The sequence below is a fragment of the Labeo rohita genome, chromosome 16 (genome assembly GCF_022985175.1).
Source record: "Labeo rohita strain BAU-BD-2019 chromosome 16, IGBB_LRoh.1.0, whole genome shotgun sequence".
Classification (NCBI taxonomy): domain Eukaryota; kingdom Metazoa; phylum Chordata; class Actinopteri; order Cypriniformes; family Cyprinidae; genus Labeo; species Labeo rohita.
Genome location: NC_066884.1, coordinates 27,259,999 through 27,281,356, shown reverse-complemented (window position 1 = coordinate 27,281,356; position 21,358 = coordinate 27,259,999). Strand labels below are relative to the sequence as shown.

The following is a 21,358-nucleotide window of genomic DNA, read 5'->3' as shown; positions in this document are numbered from 1 at the left end:
TTTGTTCATCTTGCTAAAACGTAATTAATGACTCTCTTTATCTATAAAATCTAACTTCCGAATGTCCTCTAATCACAGAGGTGAAGTGTTACGAGTGCAAAAAAGGGATGAGAGGAAGGTAGAGGTGTGCGGAAAGAGGGAGGTGGGTGTTCAAAAGGATGGGAGGGTTAGTGTGCATGAATCCTGATGGTCCTCTAGCAGATTGACCACAGCAGAATTGATTCGCTCCTCCTGTATAAACAGAGAGCAACAGGAACAAAAGAGGCTTAAGACTGAAAAGCAACCATTTCACTTTGAGATTAAGAGACAGTGGGCTGAAAAAGACGGAGTGATAAACACATAAGAGGTGGACTGACAAGGGAGGGTGAGTAATAAAACTTTTACTTTGTTCATATGTTCCTCTATTTGTTCCTCTATCATTTAAAGCTAAATCAGTGCTGTTAAATCGATTAATCGCGATTGATCGCATCCAAAATAAAAGTTATATACATATTTCCTAAATATATACGTATGTGTGTTTTTATAAATACGCACATATAAATATACACATTACAGACACAGAAATTATGTAAACTAACTTATTTTGGATGTGATTAATCACAATTAATTGATTTGACTAAGCAATACTCATGCAGCTGTATTTTTTATGTGTATGTTGGATTTTACTGTAAGTCCATCGTTTTAGTTCAATGGATCTCAACACCAGTTCTTTCTTTTAGGGCGTAGCAGGATCATGTTTCAGTCTTCTTCTTTTCTTTTCTGTCTGTCTTTCTGTTAGTAGTTAATGTCTAAGAGATTGAATGGCTCATGGATGGGGTCTATCTCGGTCCCGTCCTCCATCCCTCATGCCTTCCGCTCACAGCTCTCTTCATCCGCTGACCTCAGCATAGGCATCTTACTCATCATCACAGGTCAGTTATTAGTCCTTTATTAGATTATTACTGTTTAATATAGTGGAGTACAGTGGGGTCCAAAATGATAAAGATCACTCGAAATGCTTCTGATAGAGAGATGCATCAGTAAATGGTAAAACTCAGCATTTATCATGTTGTTTTTGGGGGTCTGATTGCGTGAGAGTCTACTCTACTTATCTAGTCAAGACTGATCTGCATTTAGAACCAAGGCAATCTAAAGATGTTTGTGTTCGACAATCAATAGACTTCTGTGCTGGTTTGCACAACAAATGCAACTGCCATTACAGAGTAAAGAAAGACGTTTTATTGAACATAGAGGGTAAATTGCTCCGCTAAAAAAAATGTTTCATTGGCTGACTATAAATGGCCCTACTATTACATGCATTTTCATTTTTAATGGGACTGTACATGTGATTTTACAGTTAGAGTTATAATATGTAGAGTTGTGGGGTCAAAATTTTACATACGGTTGCAGTATCTGCAAAATGTTGACTATTTTACCAGAATGACAGGGATCATACAAAATGTGGTTTTTATTTAGTACTGACCTAACAAATTTGATTTAATGACCCAATAAAAATGACCCCATTCAAAAGTTTACATGCGCTTGATTCTTAATTCTGTGTTGTTACCTGGATGATCCACAGCTATTTGTTTTGTTTAGCGATAATTGTTCACGAGTCCCTTTTTCGTCCTGAACAGATAAAATGCCCGCTGTTCTTCAGAAAAATCTTTCAGGTCCACCAGCTTCTTTAGTTTTTTCAGCATCTTTTGTGCATTTGAACCCTTTCCAACAATGACTATGATTTTGAAAGTCGCAATATTTGTAAGCTCACTGTGAAGAATGCAAAAATGCTACATTAAAAAAACTATTATTTGAATCTTAAAAAAATCCCAAATCGTAAAAATATATATACATTATATTTTTTAAAACCTTGCTGCAAAATGACATGTATTAAAATTAAAACTATACATTTCTATGTATGTATATATACATTTTGGGTTCTGTCCCAGGTGTGGTGTCGGTGGTTGGGAATGGGCTGGTGTTGTTGGTTTACGGTCAGCGGAGAAAGAAGCTCAGAGCACACGAACTGATGACCATCAATCTGGCCATTTGTGATTTCGGATACAGCCTGCTGGGGGCGCCATGTCTCATCATCTCAAGGTACCACCACCGCACTGACTGCGTTTACACATAGCGTGGTTCTTAACGTGTATTTTGAAGGGTTATACTAAGTTTGGCATGCCAGTGTACTTTACAAATTATAAAAGCTCTCTTAAAGCCAGCATTAGTCTGTGACATCGCATGCATCAGTCGCTCTTGTGATTATCCCTTCAGCAGTGTTCGAGTGCCATGCAGTGAAGATCAGAGTATTCTGCTGGATAAGAAAGAAGCCTGACAGTCTGAGAATAAGCCACTGATAATGATATTACATAATGTAGAACATAAACGCAGGGTATATTATTGATCTGATTTGACTTTAGAGAGGATTTAAAATTTAACAGGCATTTGGTCAGGGGAAAATACTTATAGATGTATATAGATGTGCAAAATCATTTTTGCTTTATTTAATTTGTGTGTTTATACTTCTCTGAATGCCAGAAACAGATTTCTGTGGAAAAGGTAAACAAAATTCTCAGAAATCTCAAGCTACTATACTTTTTGAGTGCATTCTCAAGGGGCCAAAAGGGTTTCACTTTTATGTAGTTGAAAGTGTTACTTTTTCCCACAAACCACCAAAACATGCCCTCAGGGTGAGTAAGATTTGTGAAGAAAAAGAAAATAAAATCCTGGGCCTCTAACATCTTGGGTCAGCAAATGTAAATCTATCTGAATAAAAAAAATCATCTTGCCTGGCTTTTTGGTTTGTGAACTTGTGTATACACAAGAAGAAATTGGTTCAGTCCGTAACGCTTTAGTATAGGTACCAGTTCTCACTATTAAGTAGTTGCTTATTAGCATGCTTACTGTTAATATATTGGCTGTTTTTAGTCCTTATAAAGCACATTCTGCATGACCATATTCTACATACCTAGTCCTACCTAATACCTAAACTTAACAACCACCTTACTAACTATTATTAAGCAGCTAATTAGACGTCTACTGAGGCAGAAGTCATAGTTATTGAGTTGTTAATGGTGAGAATTGGACCTTAAAATAAAGTGTGATCGCTCAGTCTTATAGAAAAAACCTTAGATCTGCAGAATCTGAGCATATTACATGTAGAGTTCTTATGGATATTTTTGGATTTGCTGTGCTCAGTATTTTGCTACTGCTTTAAACAGTTGGGCTTTTTTTCTTCCCCTTTTCTCTCTCTTAGTCTGTCACATGCATGGATTTTTGGGGAAACAGGATGTATGTGGTATGGGTTTCAGGGCTTCATTTTTGGCATTGGGTCTCTCATCACCACCTGCCTTATCTCCCTCGACCGCTGCTTCAAGATCTGTAGCTTTCAGTATGGTAATTCTCCCTTTTTATCCTCTGATTTTTTGTCTTTTTATATTATTATGTTAATGCTGAGACTTGCAAGTTAGGTCGAATATATGCCTACCCAATCATTCATGTCTACATCAGGCATCATTGATGGAAGTGCAGGATTTGGTTATTCTTGTTGGACTTTTTAATTTAATTTAATTTAATTTAATTTAATTTAAAATTCTATTCAATTTAATTAAAGCACATTTAAAAATCAGATTTATTTTTTTCAAATCTTAAAATCATTTAAAGGGGTCATCGGATGCCCATTTTCCACAAGTTGATATGATTCTTTAGGGTCTTAATGAAAAGTCTATAATATACTTTGGTTAAAAATTCTCAATGGTAGTGTAAAACAACACCCTTTTTACCTTGTCAAAATGAGCTCTGCAAAAATCAACCTATTCTGAGGGATTGTTCCTTTAATTGCAATTGAGCTCTGCTCGCCCCGCCCCTCTCTTCTCTCTGTGGAGTGACGAGCCTGTTTACTTTAGCGTGTTTAGCCACGAAACTAGCACATTATTAGGAAAGGTATTAGGAAAGGTGAATGCAGAGATTAATAAAAAAAAACCTTGTACTCACTTCTGCTGTAGATGAAGCTGGATCACGAATGATTTGCGTGAACATGTAGGAATTAATGTAGATCGGGAGGCGCATTCCCTTCACAAACAAACTTAATCCACTGCATCTTCAGCGGCTCAGATGTCGGGAATAAATGATGACCGCTATGTTCATTGTTACATTCAGCAACACAACACCTCAGTCGCTCAATCGGAGATATTCTTGTCTAACTTACATCCCTGCTCCGGCATCGAAACAATGGAGGTCGGACTGTTACAGCTGATGTAAGGCAGGTCTGAGGTAAGACGCTCATGTCAATCAACTATCGTGGGAGCGGCGTCACACCAACAGGCATCTGAGAATGGCTCGATTTGAAAAAGGGGATATTATTTTATTATTTATTTACAGATTAATTAAAAACCACTGCATGGATCTTTATCATTATAGGGTAGATGTGTACATACACTGCCAACACACATTAATGTTTAAACAACATGTAAAAGTGAACTTTGCATCCGATGACCCCTTTAATAGCACTTATTTTTTCTTAGGCAGGGAGAGAACAAGCATATACTGAGAAAATGTCATTTATGCATATCCGGTAACATAGATCCAACATAGATTTCTAATTCTAATAAACTGTGTATCTTTCTCTCATCTAACAGAATCAGGCTGTGACAATCGATAAAATAAAACCCGGCTAGTACACTTCAATGCTATCCAGCAACTATGCCATCAAGTAAGCTTTTAGATGTTTACTAATGTACTTGTTCCTTTGTCTTAGGTCAGTGGATTGAGAAAAAACACGCCTCTCTGTCTGTGGCTTTGGTGTGGATCTATACAATATTCTGGGCCTTACTTCCTGTGTTTGGCTTTGGTAGCTACGGCCCAGAACCGTTTGGAACCAGCTGCACCATAAACTGGTAACCATAACCATTATTACCACTTGTAAGTCAGTCACTAACTAACTCCACAATGATTATTTGGTGTTTTCGGAGTACGTTCTCAAGGGACAAATATATACTGTAGCTTTCACTTTCAAGCAGCTAAATGGTATTTTGCCCACAAACCACTGGAACATCTGCACATCACAGAAAATGTGTGTTAAAGTGTTCATGCACTGTTTACTGTGGTCACAGGTGGAGACTGAAGTCTTCACTTAATGATAGAGTCTACATTTTCCTGATCATGTCACTTTGTTTTGGAGTTCCCACCTTCATTATCATCACTTCATACCTCGCTATCCTCATCAAGGTGAGATAAACAGAGAGACTATTAGTAATAATAATGATTCTGAAACACTTGAAGCTAAAACACGTCATTTTGATGCTTAAGATCAATTGTTATTTGACTATTTTATCCTAATGTTGACTAATGAACTATCAAAGGGATAGTTCACCCAAAAATGAAAATTCTGTCATTAATTGCTCACCCTAATGTTGTTCTAAAACTACTTTTTGTGGGCAAGGAAAACAAACATAACAGCTTTATTTTAACAACTGCTTCTCTTTCACGTTAGACTTTAACATGTGTTCATGAGAAAACACGATGCATGAACCACTGATGTCACATGGACTATTTTAACAATGTCTGTACTATCTTTCTGGGCCTTGAACATGATTGTCTATGCAGGGTCAGAAAGCTCTCGGATTTCATCAGAAATATCTTAATTTGTGTTCCAAAGATGAAATAAGTCTTACAGATTTTGAACAACATGAGGTGATTAATTAATGATAGATTTTTTTTGGTGAACTATCTCTTTAAGTTGAATTGAAGTATTGCTACTGTGTGATTTCAGGTGTATCGGTCTGGTCGCACATTGGCTTCAATCCCTTCATCCAGTGTCACTCACAGCAGTAAAGATCTCCGGCTTACAAAGGTACCAGTTCTGACTGATCTCCCATTATTCCTTTAGAAAGCAGCCACTTTTCAGATACAATCACTTTATTACAAGTTGGCAATTTTGTATGAATTTGTATGATTTGATCCATAGGAAAATGTACCGTAGAAAAAAGTAAGCATGAAGAGCCACCCATAAACCTAAGCCTCAATGGGGTGTAAGTAGCTTGTGCAAACATTTATAAATGAAATTCTACGAATTCATATGATTTTGCCACCAATTTGACCAAATGTAAAATAGTTACAAAATGCCATAAGAGTATATTGGTTATTACTGGTCACAAATATTAAATTAAAAATTAAATTAATTCATAAATAAGTTGCACTAAAACAAATTGAACTAAAATATAAATACTAAATAATATATCATTCATTAAAATTAAAATACAATAATAAATAAAAATGAAAACAAATTTATTTTTTGATACATGTTATAACTTGACAACCTGCCTGCTTTAAAATTGCCGTGAAAAGAAGTTGCGATCATCTTTTCGAACGTGGTAGTTGCGTTGTTTTTTTACGCAGGGTCAGAAAGCTCTCAGATTTAATCAAAAATATCTTAATCTTAAATATCTTAGATATCTTAAATATCTAAAAAAGTGTTCTGAAGATGAACAAAGGTCTTACTGGTTTGAAACGACTTGAGAATGAGTAATTAATGACAAAATGGGTGAGCTATCCATTTAATTGGCACCATTTACACAGTGGTAGGACAATGGTTGCAACAGTTCTGACAAGCCCTGCTGTTACATACAATTTCTTATTTCCTTCTTGTATCACACTGTTCCTGAAATGTTTCGTTGCAGATAGCAGCAGTGGTGTGTTCCTCATTTCTGATTGCCTGGACTCCCTATGCGATTGTTTCGCTCTACTCTGCTTTGACTGCCAGAGAGGAGCACGCTGAAGAAGACGGAGGCGCTGCTCTCATGGGTGGAATGTCAACAGGAGTTGGCCATGGCGGAGGGATGTCTGATGTCTTTGGTTTTCCCTTTCTCATTAACTGGACCTCTTCAGAACACTTTGGAGATGCTTTGGTCTCCTGGAGGAATATGACTTCAGATCATTCCCATCATTCTGTAGGGCATCATGGATCCAGTTCAACTGCGGGTTCTGCACATGGAGGAATGAGTGGACATCAGTCTCATCTTGTGTCCACGTTGAAGCCAGAAGTCTCCCTCATCCCGGCTATTTTGGCCAAGTCACACTGCATGATAAACCCCTTCATCTACCAGATCATGAACCGCGACTTCAGGGAGGACGTCTGTGATCTCCTGTGCTTGAGAGGAAAAGATGGAGAGAGGAGGAGAACAAGGAGCACAGATGGCAGTGATTCTGATGGTCAGGACCTGTCTATCTATCTATCTATCTATCTATCTCTCTATCTATCTATCTATCTATCTGTCTGTCTGTCTGCCTGTCTATCTAGAACGATAGATAGATAGATACATAGATAGATAGAATGACAGAATGCTACATCTGTCTGTCATTCTACAGTGTTTCCCCGCCCCCCCTTAAAGGTCAAATAAACTTTATTTTCTATATAGCGACAGATCACAACAGAAGTCATTTCCTATAGAACAGATCTATACCTTGTTCTTTATTAAACAAACCAAATAGTATTATGTTATTCATCTTATTTACACAACGGCATTGACACAAATAGTGAAGCACACGTGACGCTCGCGGTGGTTTTCGGCCTCTGTGTCTCATTATATGACGACATAAACGTATAAACTTCATCTCCAGGGGCCGGCTGCACCAGCTAGACGTAAAAAAGCTGGGTGTAAGCCCTACGCTGGGCTTTGCAACGTCCAACTTTACGATAAATATTTACACCTGTTGCACCAGCTAAAACTACGACCAGGCGCAACTATGCCCGGCGTAGAGGATGCGCGTCCACGCAAACACATTAGTGATGGGTCGTTCTTGAACGATTCGTTCATTTTGAACGAATCTTTAATGTGACTCGGGACGAAAGAGTTGCCTCGGGGAGTGATTCGTTCAGTCGCGCAAGCGCAACATCCTATTAGGTTCTGTACTGCAATTAGTTCAACTGTTTTAGAGTCGTTCGTTCACCTTATGGGGCTGTCACGTGATGAGCGAACGACTCAAACCCGAAGACTCAAAAGATGAACTAATCAATTCTCTTTCCGGCTCAGGCTGCGTTGGTTAGCTAATTGGGCTGTCAGGTGATGAACGAACGACTCAAACCCGAAAACTTGTCAGATAAGAGGCGAGGTGAGCGAATCATAGACTAAAGACCCAGGTAAACAATATTATTTTCTGTTTCTTATAGCATTATAGTTTTGTTTTGTTTGTAGTGTGATCAACGTTTGTGTAAGCAGTAGATGTGTGAGGGAGGTAAAACGTAACATTTTAATTATATTTTGCTAAAATGAACAAAATGAACGAAATGACTCGAAAAAAGATTCGTTCATTTTGCTGAACGAGACTCAAAGGTCCGAGTCGGTAAAATGATCCGAACTTCCCATCACTAAAACACATTCTCTCGCAGTGATAGTTGAGACGACACCCACGCTGCAATGGCTACTATTAATATAAAACTGAATTGCTCAAGACATCATAACAAGTGAAGCCACCGCGAAATAATTTTATTCACTTAATATATTCTAATGTCCGCGTTTTTGTATCTGAGGTCTCCCTGCACATTCCCATGACATATTTTTTCAGACTAACACTAAAAATAAAGGCGACAGATTAAGTAAAATATAATTAATGTAATACAATGCTTCTTTCTATATCTTTTTTTCTTGCTATCGAGTTTATGTACAACGAATCTTTCCTGAGGTAAATGTGAATTTACGTGACAGTTGTGCATTTTAGCCTCTTGACATCTTTCTGTGGCTGAAAAACCACATTTATAAATTGTAGAGTTTGTGATTGAATTGACAGAATTTGAAAGCTGATGTGTTGCATGTGTTGCTTGACCCCTCCTTATAATAATTGTTTATAGGCCACATTATCCTACCCGAAAAGACCATAAACGTTACAGTTGGCATCTGCAATAGGTAATTAAAAACAAATCATGTCCGAGCAAATCGTGACTTTTCACTTTACGCCTACCGTTGACTAGGCGTAAAATTTAGTCTCAGACGTAGCACTACGCCGAGATGGTGCAACGGGTATAAATTCTACGCACGACTTAAAGCGCATTTTACGTCCAGCTTAGTCTTACAACCGGGCATACGCCCAGCTGGTGCAATCGGCCCCAGAGCTGCTGTGAGAGTCACTTCATCTGAATTTTACCGTTTCAAATTAGCTTCATATCATAGTGTATACACACAAAAACTAACCGGCAACCTGTCAAAATAAAAGTGGGGTTTAACATGTAACAAATGTATTAGTCTTGTATTAGTCAGTATAATGTAGGTGTTTATATATTCCTATTTCTGGCGAATTTTAATAAAACATTTAAATGCTAATATTACAACAAGATTAACCACCTAATTGTAGAAAACAATTCTACAATTATTATTATATTTATTTATTTATTTATTTATTTATTTTTACATTTAACAGAATGTTCGCAGAATTTTTCTTCCATGTATTTCAGCAGACAAACCTCTGTTTGTTTGGCAACAAATAAAAGGATATAATTTTAATTTCATTAAAAGTAAATAAATGTTTCATGCCTTTATTTAATTATCAGAAAAATTAAAACACAAGAATTTCTGACAAAAAGAAAAGAAAACGATTGTAGGGCTCTATTGTTCAAAATGTTGAAATTGAGATTTTTGGACTTATTTTTTCACTGAAATAAATGTACAGAGAGTAAAGAGTACAGTAACTGTTACCGAAAAAAGTAAAAAAAAAAAAAAAAAAAATACAGAATAGATAGATAGAATGACAGAACGCTACATCTATCTATCTATCTGTCTGTCTGTCTTTCTGTCTGTTTGTCTATCTATCTATCTGTCTATCTATCTAGAATGATAGATAGATGGATAGATAGAATGACAGAATGCTACATAGAATAACAGAACGTTCATAATGCAGTTAATTAGCTCAAAATATCATTCTATCTATTTATCTATCTATCTCTCTCTCTATCTATCTCTGTCTATCTGTCTGTCTAACATTTATCTATAATTACATATTTTTGTTGATTTGATTTCTTTGTCTATATTTCTCACATTCTTGTTTCTATCTCTGTATTTTCCACACACGCAGGGTTTCGAGGAAGCGTCACTCTCTCTTATATTCACAGCTGGAGAAGAAGAAGCACAGCTACCAGTCAGCTGTCTGGTGAGCATGTGAAGAAAGATTCCTCACGGAAGAGTAAAGGGAGTCGGGAGAGCCGAGGGAGTAGAGGACAGAGAAGGTCCTGCCAGGACAGTGCAGCAGTCGGGTGGGCAACACTGGATACTACAACCTTAGATACGCAGAGCAACTTAGAAAGAGAGAAAGGCAAGGAGGTGGAAAGAGAGATGAAAAAAGAATTTAAAGAATCCTCTAACACATTGCTGACGGGTGAGAAATAACACTCGAATCACCAGAACACCAGAAACACTATAGTTTATAATGCAGTTAATTAGCTCAAAATATACAGTGTTTCTTTTTTTTCCGTTAGTATCATCCCATCCAGTCTCACACTGGTGCTTTGACACATGATGCTCTAGTTCTGATTTTCATATACTGATTTTACCTTTTTATGTTTATTACTGGATCCCATGTATTTATTTATTTATTTAATCTCTTGTGTGTCTAAATATTTTATGTATTTATTTATTGTATTTATGTTTGTACATATTTAGAGAGCAATATCCATTCCAGAGTATTTCAAAGGACTATTTCCGAAATGTAAATAAAGTTTACAATAATGAAACGTCTTTGATGTTTACTTTATAGTTTCCAAATAGATTTTAAAAATCCTGAATCAGAAGTCCTGTAAGACACAATGAAGTACAATGGCCATTTGTTGCAGATGTGTGACGTCGTTGCTTTGTTATCATGATGCATGAGGTAATATCGTTTTACCGTAAGTACCATTCTTGGACACGAACACACGAAGGGAAAAGCACACGCAGAGCTGTTATTCGCTTTCGAACAGTGATAGATTACACACAACGATGGTTTGTCGCAATGTCATCAACCAAATATTATTTTCCGACTCTGGAATATTCAAGTAAACAAACACGAGCCGGGAGCTACTGCTGATATTACGGTAGTGTCCGCACTGAAGCGCTGCAGAGAGACTCGGGTGCTCAAGTGTATTCAGGTTTCCAGGCAGGGAAGCCGCAAGACGTTCATTTGGACCTACTTTAAATGTATTTCGCTGACGTTAGGTGTTACACTATTCTTTGCTTGTTTGTATTTTGCATGCTTTTATAATTAGTCCACATTTTGCGCTTTTATCGGTTGCTGCAGTGAGAGCCGCTTCATCTCCATCAACGTCTATTCATCATCCTTACTCAGCATTCACGCACAAGCCGTAAGACTCTTAACTCGTTACATAAGGCTTTAACGAGTTAAATGTGGACATCGCCGTATCGCTAAACACCACTGACCTTTGAAATCCAGCCGTTAATTATTTTAAAAGTCAGGCATATCTGGTGTTCATGCCCGATCTGCAGCGCTTCAGTTTTCCGTACCGTAGCATGAATTCTCCTCTCCATCATCATCATCATCATCATCAGCAGCAGCAGCAGCAGCAGCAGCACCATCAGTATCCAGAAGGACACAGTCATCCCGATTCTCCCTCCGGTTTACTCCCCGAGGCTGCAATCCTTGGAGCTCCCGATCCATCCTCGTTTTTCCTCGGAGAACAACCCGGCCCTGCTGGAGTCTCTCAAACCGCATTTGACCTTACTGCATCCTCTTATCTGCACTTCAGTCCGTCCCTCCACTGGTCTCAACCTCCTCCACCTACAGCTATGGCACTGAGGAACGACCTGGGATCCAATATAAGCGTCCTGAAGACCCTCAATCTGCGTTTCCGATGCTTTCTGGCTAAAGTGCATGAACTGGAAAGACGCAATAAGATATTGGAGTTACAGCTTCAGCAGGCTTTAGACAGCAATAACACGGGTGGATGCGTGGAGGACGGAAACACTAAAGAAATTGGTGTGCAGACTGGGTTCATTGGGCCTATCGCTGTCCGACCTGGGTCTTTGTCCTTTCAAAACACCAATAATTCTGCTAAACGACCCACTACGTTGTTTATGCCCTCGCTTACGACCGTCCTCAAGCTTGAGCCCAATAAAGCTGATGATGAGACCACAACTGACCCAAACACTAATAGGAACCCAATTATCACGGTTAGTCTCTCAACACCCACCGTTGAACCTGGCTCGGCCAACACCAACAACTCTAATAATGCTCCGCATATGAGCAGCGTTGGCACCGGGACGTCTCCCAACCCTCCTCCTCGCTTCCTCCCGGGCACCATCTGGTCCTACAATCACACCCGTAAACTGGGAAGCGGGTCTGAGACTCGGGTCACCAGTCCTGGAGTGTCGTGGGTCCACCCGGATGGCGTGGGAGTCCAGATAGACACCATCACCCCAGAGATCAGAGCGCTTTACAACGTCCTGGCCAAAATCAAAAGAGAGCGGGATGAGTACAAGCGAAGGTGAATATGGAGAATGTAAATGTTTTTTATGGATGAATGTTTGTTAATGAGAAAGTCGTTGCTGTTTTTGGGCCCTTATGGCAGGTCTCTGCTGCAAAGTGTTTAGAGAACGATGGGTGTTTTCTAATACTAGCTATACTGATAAGATGATAATTGTTTGATGTCATGGTAGAAAATTGATAATTGGACAATATTAAAATTCTGTTCTGTTTGGTCTAAATAAATAAAAAATATAACAATAAAAACTAAAACAGAATTGATAATTGGACAATATTAAAATTCTGTTGTGTTTGGTCTAAAATAATAATAATAATAATAATAATAATAATAATAATAATAACACTAAAAATGAAAATAAAATTGATAACTGGGCAATATTAAAATTCAGTTGTGTTTGGTCTAAAATAATAATAATAAAAAACACTAAAAACTAAAATAAAATTGATAATTGGACAATAAAAAAATTTTGTTCTGTTTGGTCTAAATGAATAAAAAAATAAAACACTAAAAACAAAAATAAAATGGATAATTGGGCAATATTAAAATTCTGTTCTGTTCAGTCTAAATAAATAAATAAATAAACACTAAAAACTAAAACAGAATTAATAATTGGACAATATTACAATTCTGTTCTCTTCGGTCTAAAATAATAATAAAAAAACACTAAAAATTACAATAAAACTGATAATTGGACGATATTTAAATTCTGTTCTGTTTGGTCTAAATAAAAAATATATATAATAATAATAAAAAAATAAAACACTAAAAACTACAATTAATTTGTTTAAACTGAATTTAGGCATCATACCATTATCAAGTACAAAATGAAAAGTGGATAATTTGCTAAAGATATCGTTTAATAGTGTTATTATTAAATTATTAGTATTTTTAAAGAGTAACATTTAGTCATTGGTAGAAAAGTTATCAAAAGGTTTTTCTTGAAAAATGATAAAACACACAAATATTTTATAATAGCAAGAATAGCATTTAATGATTATAATAAATAGCACATTAAGATTTAAGTTTTTCCCCAATATTTTTAGGTTACTAATAATTATGTAAAAATAGTAAGTAATAATATATTAATATAAGAATAATTATGAAAATTATTAAATTATGAAAAATTGTCTTTGCTTGATAAATTAATTTGTAATAAAAATGTATTAAATTAGAAAAAAAATCAAAATATTTTCACTATAGAGGACTCTTTTATATATATTTATATATATATAAATATATATATATATATATATTGCTGAAAACACATGCACACTAGGTTATTTTAGCATGTTCCAATGCTCTGTCTGCCTGTCTGCTTCTGAGGGGTCCCTGACTTGCAATGACCTCTGATAACCTGTGCATCAGTCACAAACATCCCTGCTTTGATGCAGAGCAGGCTGCAGTCACTGCCTCAGAAGTGGTTACGTTTTAAATCGATCTTTCAGTTGTTCAAGACAACAACCAAGCAATAGCTTTCGTGAGAGTGGAATCTGTTTAAAAAGAGAACGAGTTGTGGCTTGCAAGTTTTGTGGGATAAAATAGAGCATAAATCATTGACTCTGCTAGTAGTCACCTGCAGAGGCTTGAAGTATATTTCGCTCATTATTTCTAACAACTGCTTAAAGTCATAGTTCACCCAAAAATGAAAATTCTGTCATGAATTACTCATGCGTCGTGATACTCTTGTGAATGCATGTCGATTGACATGGAAGAGAAGAAATAGTCTAATAAAGTGGTTATTTTTGTTTTCTTTGCACACAGAAAGTATTCTCATAGATTCATAAAATTATAGTTGAGCCACTGATGTCAGATGGACTATTTTAACAATGTCTTTACTACCTTTCTGGGCCTTGAACATGTCAGTTGCGTTGCTGTCTATGCAGGCTCAGAAAGCTCTCAGATTGTACAGAAATATCTTAATTTGCATTCTGAAGATGAACGAAGGTCTTACAGGTTTGGAAAGACATGAGGGTGAGTAACAGTCTGAGGTTATTAAATGGAAAATTAAATGTACTCTTAGTAAAACTGTGAAGGTGATATGAGGTGTTTAGGATGGATGGAGACTCGAAGGCTTTGATTAATATCATCAAGCTAGAGTTGGACATGAGAAGCAAAGAATATCATATGTACAGTATACAGAAGATAAGAATCAGCTGGAGGGGAAATAATGGCTGTGTTTCTCATAAACGGTGCTGTTCAGTCAGTCTCACAGCTCTGTATGTCCAGACCTGCAGCAGATTCCATCTACTGTCAGTCACGTAGAGCAGCTTTATTTAGGGCTGAACGGACCATCAGTTCGCAAACTCATTACTGTCTGCTGACTCATCGGGACAGGTAAAAACACTGTTGAAAAGCAGAAAAGTCATTTGTGTTTTCTGTCTTGAATGCTTCTGCTTCATAACAGATGTTATCAAGTGTTGAGCGTCTCTCCATCTGACTTCTTCGACATTTGCTCTGGTTTCAGCTCTTCTCAGACTTTCTTTCCTATATGTATTTTCTGTTTTGGCTTTCTAATTTAGTAAGTCTTCTTTCGCTGTCTCATCCTCAAAAGAGTTGTTCTATCTATCTATGATATAGCTTAAAAAATATTATATTTACTTTCTGCTTAAGGAACCATCATTTCAACCAATCAGATTTAAAATTTAGTAAACTACCATAAAAATATTGTTAAAAATACTAAATTAACACAATAAAGAATATTTAATAATTTCTTTTTATTTCACACTACCATTCAAATGGGTGTTTTTTTTTAATAAGTCTTGCAAGGATGCATTTTATGATAAAAATACAGTAAATATTCTTACTGCAATATTGTGAAATAGTATTACAGTTTAAATAACTGTTGTCTATTTTAATATATTTTAAAATGTAAGTCGACGCTGTTCGCTTGCTAAGAACATTTTATCTTCGTGGACGATTTGCGTTTGGTTGGCTAATAAATTATTAAAACTCAAATCGATATTCTGTGTACAGTGAATTTTTTTTTGTTACCATAATATCGTGGACCTGCTTGTTTCATACAAACACAGCTGCCACTTTGCGATGATTATAATGGATTGTAAGATAAATAACAAACTGGTAAGATTTTTAAACAGTTTCATCTTAAAGGCACAATATATACGATTTTTTGATTAAAATATCCAAAAACCACTAGAACAGTATTATGTATTTTGCTAACTTATCCCAAATGTTTTCAAGAATGTTTAATCCAGAGAAATAAGCAATTTTAACTATTGTAACAGACATTGCGTCACTTGCCAGTGATGTCATACAAACTCGATTTTCCCGGTTTTATTTTGTACATATTAAAGACACTTTAATTTGTTATGCATTTTATTAGACAGGTGACAAATGCACAGAGTAGCATTATAACAGAACTTTCAACACACTCAAATGTATCTAGTGTGATAAAACAGCGCTGTTTTACCTCACATAAGCATGATCGGCAGAAGCGGAAGTGCTCGACTGTGGCATAATAACAGCTCCGCTGCTTCCGAGCTCTGTATCACACTCATCCTTCATTAGGAATCGCTCCAGCGTCCTCATTTCGCTTCCACGACATTCAGCCCCACCCTGCTTAAAGGAGAAGTTCACTTCCAGAACAAGTATTTACAGATAATGTACTCACCCCCTTGTCATCCAAGATTTTCATGTCTTTCTTTCTTCAGTTGTAAAGAAAATATGCTTTTTGAGGAAAACACTTCAGGATTTTTCTCTGTATAGTGGACTTCTATGGTGCCCCGAACTTCCAAAATGTTCATCTTGTCTTGCTCTGCCTGAACTCTGTGTATTCTGGTATGTCAGGGTATGTCGAAAAAATCAACGTTAGGGTACGTCGAAAAACTCAACTTTAAAAATCATTTTAAAATCATCCTACATCACTGCAGAAGTACCGACCCAGTCTTTGCAAAGAGAACATGCAAAGAAGATCAAACACCCTTAACAAAAAAAGGTAAAACAGAGATATAGGGCAATTTTGAAGTTGAGGGAGAACATGAGATGGGAATTTTTTTACACATCATAACTGTCATGAACTGAAGCTCAGGGAGAGAAAGACAAGATGGGTGTTTAAGATTAAAAAGTACTCCATACTCAATTATGGCGTCATCCATCTATGCCTTTGTTTCTTTCTTTGTTTTGAATATTTTTAGCCTTTATTATGACAGGACAGATCAGAATGGACAGGAAGCGAAGTGGGAGAGAGATAGGAGGCAGGATCGGGAAAGGTCCTCGAGTAGGGATTCGAACAGGAATAGCGTAACGCAACTTCCCACAAGGCTATCGCGCCAACACATATTGTGCCTTGAAATCAAGTCTTTTATCGACGTAATTTTTCATGTGGTGAATGGCCGTCTAGTTTGAACTTGCCACTTACTAGCAACTGCTTTCTTCACAGAAGCTTTGTGTTCAAATATATCAACTCAAATCAATATTTCTTGACTAATTATTTAGTTTTGTGGCAAGTAGCTGTGTAATAAGAGGGATAATGTACATCCAGCCAATTGTTATTGCAAAATAAAGCAGTTCTGTCTTCTGTCAACAGTCTTATACGACAGACAAATCTATCACGCTTTATTCTTATCCCTTGCTTAAAGCAGATGTGCTGATTTTTTGGACACTTGAACTTTTGGACACTAGTTTTTAGAACAGCACACCCCGTTCTAAGAATTGAATGCTACACTGAACTTAAGCTTTGTTGCAACGGATTTGTGAAGGTCTTTTTTGTTCTGAAACAACCTGTGCACAAAGCAGAGTTCATAATGAAATTTCTCATAGGTTTGTTTTGATTTAGTATCCTAATTGAATACCTTTGGTATTAACTGGAACCGCAAACCAGGTTTCATCACTCAACATCAGCGCCTGACCTCCCTGATGCTCTTTTGTCTTCTTAAACATTTTAATTTCAAAAGTGTGGCAAATGCATTAATCCCTCCCTTTGCTGCTATAACAGCTTCCTCTCTTCAGGGACAGATTTACAATAGGTGTTGAAACAGGGATGCAGGGATTTGCTTCTGTTCAGACCTGAGAGCATCAGGGACAGTAGGCAGTGATGTTGAGTAATGGGGCCTGGCTCACAGCCTATTCTCATTCATCCCAAACAGTTGAGAAAACATGGTTATAACTGCTAAATTTACCAGTGTTTGATGTAATGAAAATGCAAGATTTAACAGTAATAATAATAATAAATGTTTCACGAATTCAGCATATTAGATGATTTCTGAAGGATCATGTGACACTGAAGACATAGAGTAAGGATGCTGAAAATTCAGCTTTGTCATCACAGAAATAAATTATAAATAATTTAAAATAGTTATATTAAATTGTTTTAAAAAAAATAAATATTTTTATTGTATTTATAAATATTATTTTAAAATGATATGTCACAATATTACTGCATTTTTGACCAAATAAATGAGGCATTGGTGAGCAAAACATTTTAAAAATCATACTGAAAAAAAATTATAATAATAAATTGTGCTCTTTCAGAAACCTCAAATAAAAAGCACATTAAATAGAATACACTTGCTATTTGTATCATTTGTCTCATTTAGGCCGCTCCATTACAGCATCCAGCAGCAGTGATCTATGTTATATCTGCATTGCAGTGCATACACAAGGACTCTGCAGAGGAGCAATCTCTCTCTCTCTTGCTCACTTTCTATCTCTCTCTCTCTCTCTGTCTGTCTCTCCTCCGTTCGCTCCTGTTATGTTGTTATGTTATCTGTCACTCCCTTCTGTAATTGTATGTTTGCACCTTGAATTGGCTGTAATGCACGGCCTCATACCGACCTTGCATTCCAGTGAGGATGTTTAATAAATGTAGAGGCTGCTGCAATGCTCTGAATGTTAAGTAGCTTTACATAAGAACAGGGCTTGTTTGGTTCCACCCCACTGCACTATACTACTGCACTGGACAATATTACTGTTGAACAGCCACACAGTAAATTACTGTAGGGCTGACGGATCAGTTAAAAGGACTGAATGGATGCAGTCATTGCACTTAAATTGAGCTAGCATACTTAGAGAAACAAAAACACTTACACATGGAGATCACTATTTTCTTCTGTAACAGGAGCAATAGGTGTTTTGCAGTTGCTTGTTCCTGCTTCACAAGATCTCACAAAATTGATATTGATTTTATACAGCATGAATAGATTAGTTTGCGCGAAAAATAAACTTGTCATGTTTCTTATGAGTTTTTGTTTTCTTATGTGGAACATGAAAGAAGGGATTTTGAAGAATGTACTGGCTGCACTTTTCCATACAATTACAGTGAGGCAGGTTTTACAGTCAGAAATGATGTAAATTTACCCTAAAAGCATCAGAAAGGCGATCCATGTGACTTGTGAACTATATTTCAAGTCGTGTGTTGTGTGAGAAACATGCTGACTCAGATTGTAAATGAATCTTTCACTGAAATTTGATTTGATTTGATTTGATTTAGCGTCTTTTGAATGCACGAAAGACAGCTAGGATTGCAGTGTTTTCATTGAATAATGGCTTTAAATTTTAGTTGATTTCTCAGGTAACAGTAATCTGTGTCTTCTGAAAGCTTTAAATATCGCACAAGACGTTCTGACCACTTTTAAACAAATTTTTAGCTGGTTAAATTGATTACATTTGAGGCCTTGAGACGAAGAACCATACAAGTCCATATTTTCAAATTTTGAGTAATAAGATTTTTTTCATTTGGATTGTGAACATTATACTATATATTTTTATTTTACTTGAAAATAGACAACAAAAGCTTCTCAATTCTAAGGAGATAACATTTTTCAGTGTCAGTATTAAAAATCAAAAGTTATTGTGATTTATATTTCTGAAATGTGGAAGAACGGTATATGTCCAGTTAGTGTGGAATAACAGTATAACTCCAGTTCATCATATCACTTTAAACCACTAAAGATCTGATTCCTTTATCTTAGTTTTGATACAGTAACAGAAACTTCAGGTTAATATTAAGCATTTCTTTCTAGTTTATTATTATTATTATTATTATAATTATTTAAAAACAGAAAATACAGTATGAACAATGTATAATACATAGACATTCTTACAGTACAGGCAATAACAATGAATTATTAACAAAAAACAATAAATAAATAAATAAATAAATAAATAAATAAATACAATGCAGACATACATCATAGCTAAATATTATTCAACATATCATAAGGTATACAAGATATATCATAATTTTCTCAACTTTCATTTCGACCTATTCATGACTGATCTATAGTAGACGCCCAGTAGGCTAGGCTACACGCAAATATAACTGTAACAAGTTAGTCAGATAGGATATCTTTGATCACTTCTTGTGTTTAGATAGCTCCAATAGTGCACCTTGTCGTTTATTTAGAAAAGCTGGCGCAGCGCACCTGTGTATATACTACTTCAAACTGTTCTCGCGCTCCGCCATCTCACGATATAAATAAATATATAAACAAATAAACTCTGCTTGCCGTACTTTATACAGGACTGGCGGGAAATATGAAAGAATACAGCTTTATTATATATGGTATGTGGTTTATTTTGATAGGTTAACTGTTTATGCGGTGTTTAGCGCGTTCAGAGAGAGAGAGAGATCACATCACATATACGGTTCTTCCACTCAGCAGTTTGGGTGGATTTTTCCCTGGTTTTTGTTCTCCTCTTCGAGTCAAATATGGTTTTCCAGCATCCCTCAAAGCCTTCCTTACTCTGTCCTTCCATTTGGTCATGTCGGCTCTCTTTTTTTGCCGAGGTTTTGCCTTTTAATGTCCGAAGCGGACATGACAGCAAGCGGCATCTCCATTCTTCTTTGTGGACATAAACGGTTTTTTTCGCGTGACGCTATTTTAACGTTTAAAATGCGGACTCTTGGTCGCGCGAAAATGTCCCCAAACTGTTTCTGTATACAAAGTTCACACACACAATTAATGTCACATGGTTATCTCATTTTTTGTTTTTTTGGACTTATACGGTTGTTCGTCGCACACACTCATTTAAAGTTCCTGTTTTTGGGACACAAACTATACTGTTGGTTCTGATATTCTGGTTTTCTTTTCTCAGATGGGAAGAGGAATACACCATGAGGATGGACATGGAACAAAGAATGAATGATCTTCAGGAAGTAAGGAACACCTTTTTTAGAAAACCAGCTCTTTCCTTTTTACCCATGCACTGTTTATATTAATTGTGCCTACAACACAGCTTTTTAATTTAATTTCGGTTTTAATTTGACTAGAATCATGTTAAACAAAGTCATATTTGCCCATTTAAAAGTTTGGGGTTGGTAAGAATTTTATTTTTGTTTGAAATGAGTCTGTTATGCTCACAAAGACTATGTTTATTTCATGAAAACACATTAAAAAAGTAATACTGTAAAATATTTTTTACAGTTTAAAATAACTCTTTTCTATTTTAATTAAAACATATTTTATTCCTGTGACCAAGCTGAATTTTCAGCAGCCATGACTTATTTAGTATTTAGTGTCACATGATACTTCAGAAATCATACTAATATGCTGATTTGGTGATAAAAATATTTCATTCTTTTTAATTAAATTGTTAATTATTTAAATTAAAAATCAGTTTAATTTCTAAATTCCTTGCTGAATAAAAGTATACATTTCTTTTGATCAGTAGTGTAAAACACTGGGGACTGAGCCTGTGTAAACTAGGGATGGTAAGATTTACTGATTCACATTGGTGCATTGGCATAAAAGTTAACGATACAATACGATGCGATGCATCGGTTTAAAAAAGTGTGCATCGGATATTGGTGTGCATTGGATATCGGATTGGCATTTGTATTGCAATGCATCACTGTAACATATTTTTTGTAACATTGTTTATTTATATATAATTATTAGTACACTGTAAAAAAAAAAAAAAAAAACACAATTTGTTGAGTCAGCTTAAAATAATTTGTTA

General features: G+C 36.1%; 2 protein-coding genes across 3 annotated transcripts in view; both read left to right on the top strand.

Moving 5' to 3' along the window:
* Positions 1 to 249: 249 nt before the first annotated feature.
* Positions 250 to 10,678, top strand: opn9 (opsin 9). 2 transcript variants are annotated; one of them, XM_051132148.1, is made up of 9 exons: positions 250 to 364; positions 779 to 911; positions 1,929 to 2,079; positions 3,236 to 3,375; positions 4,736 to 4,874; positions 5,091 to 5,205; positions 5,750 to 5,830; positions 6,657 to 7,188; positions 10,042 to 10,677. In XM_051132148.1, the coding sequence occupies exons 2-9, from the start codon at positions 785 to 787 to the stop codon at positions 10,350 to 10,352; spliced, it is 1,596 nt and encodes a 531-aa protein (XP_050988105.1). In that variant the 5' UTR covers positions 250 to 364; positions 779 to 784; the 3' UTR covers positions 10,353 to 10,677. The 2 variants fall into 2 exon arrangements, with proteins under 2 accessions (XP_050988105.1, XP_050988106.1); XM_051132149.1 differs by having other exon boundaries at positions 279 to 364; positions 782 to 911; positions 10,042 to 10,678.
* A 373-nt stretch (positions 10,679 to 11,051) lies between these two features.
* The window catches only part of iffo1b (intermediate filament family orphan 1b), a 28,346-nt gene continuing 18,039 nt past the window's right edge, over positions 11,052 to 21,358 (top strand). The window contains exons 1-2 of the mRNA XM_051132147.1: positions 11,052 to 12,442; positions 20,495 to 20,555. Coding sequence (XP_050988104.1) covers positions 11,430 to 12,442; positions 20,495 to 20,555 — 1,074 coding nt within the window. The 5' untranslated portion in view covers positions 11,052 to 11,429. The remainder of the gene's footprint in view (positions 12,443 to 20,494; positions 20,556 to 21,358) is intronic.

Bases quoted from the DNA above. Each gene is read 5' to 3' on its own strand.
- opn9 (XM_051132149.1), top strand. From the start codon at position 785: ATGTCTAAGAGATTGAATGGCTCATGGATGGGGTCTATCTCGGTCCCG. The intron at 4,875-5,090 runs GTAACCATAACC...CTGTGGTCACAG, and splicing joins ACCAGCTGCACCATAAACTG to GTGGAGACTGAAGTCTTCAC. The intron at 7,189-10,041 runs GTCAGGACCTGT...CCACACACGCAG, and splicing joins AGATGGCAGTGATTCTGATG to GGTTTCGAGGAAGCGTCACT.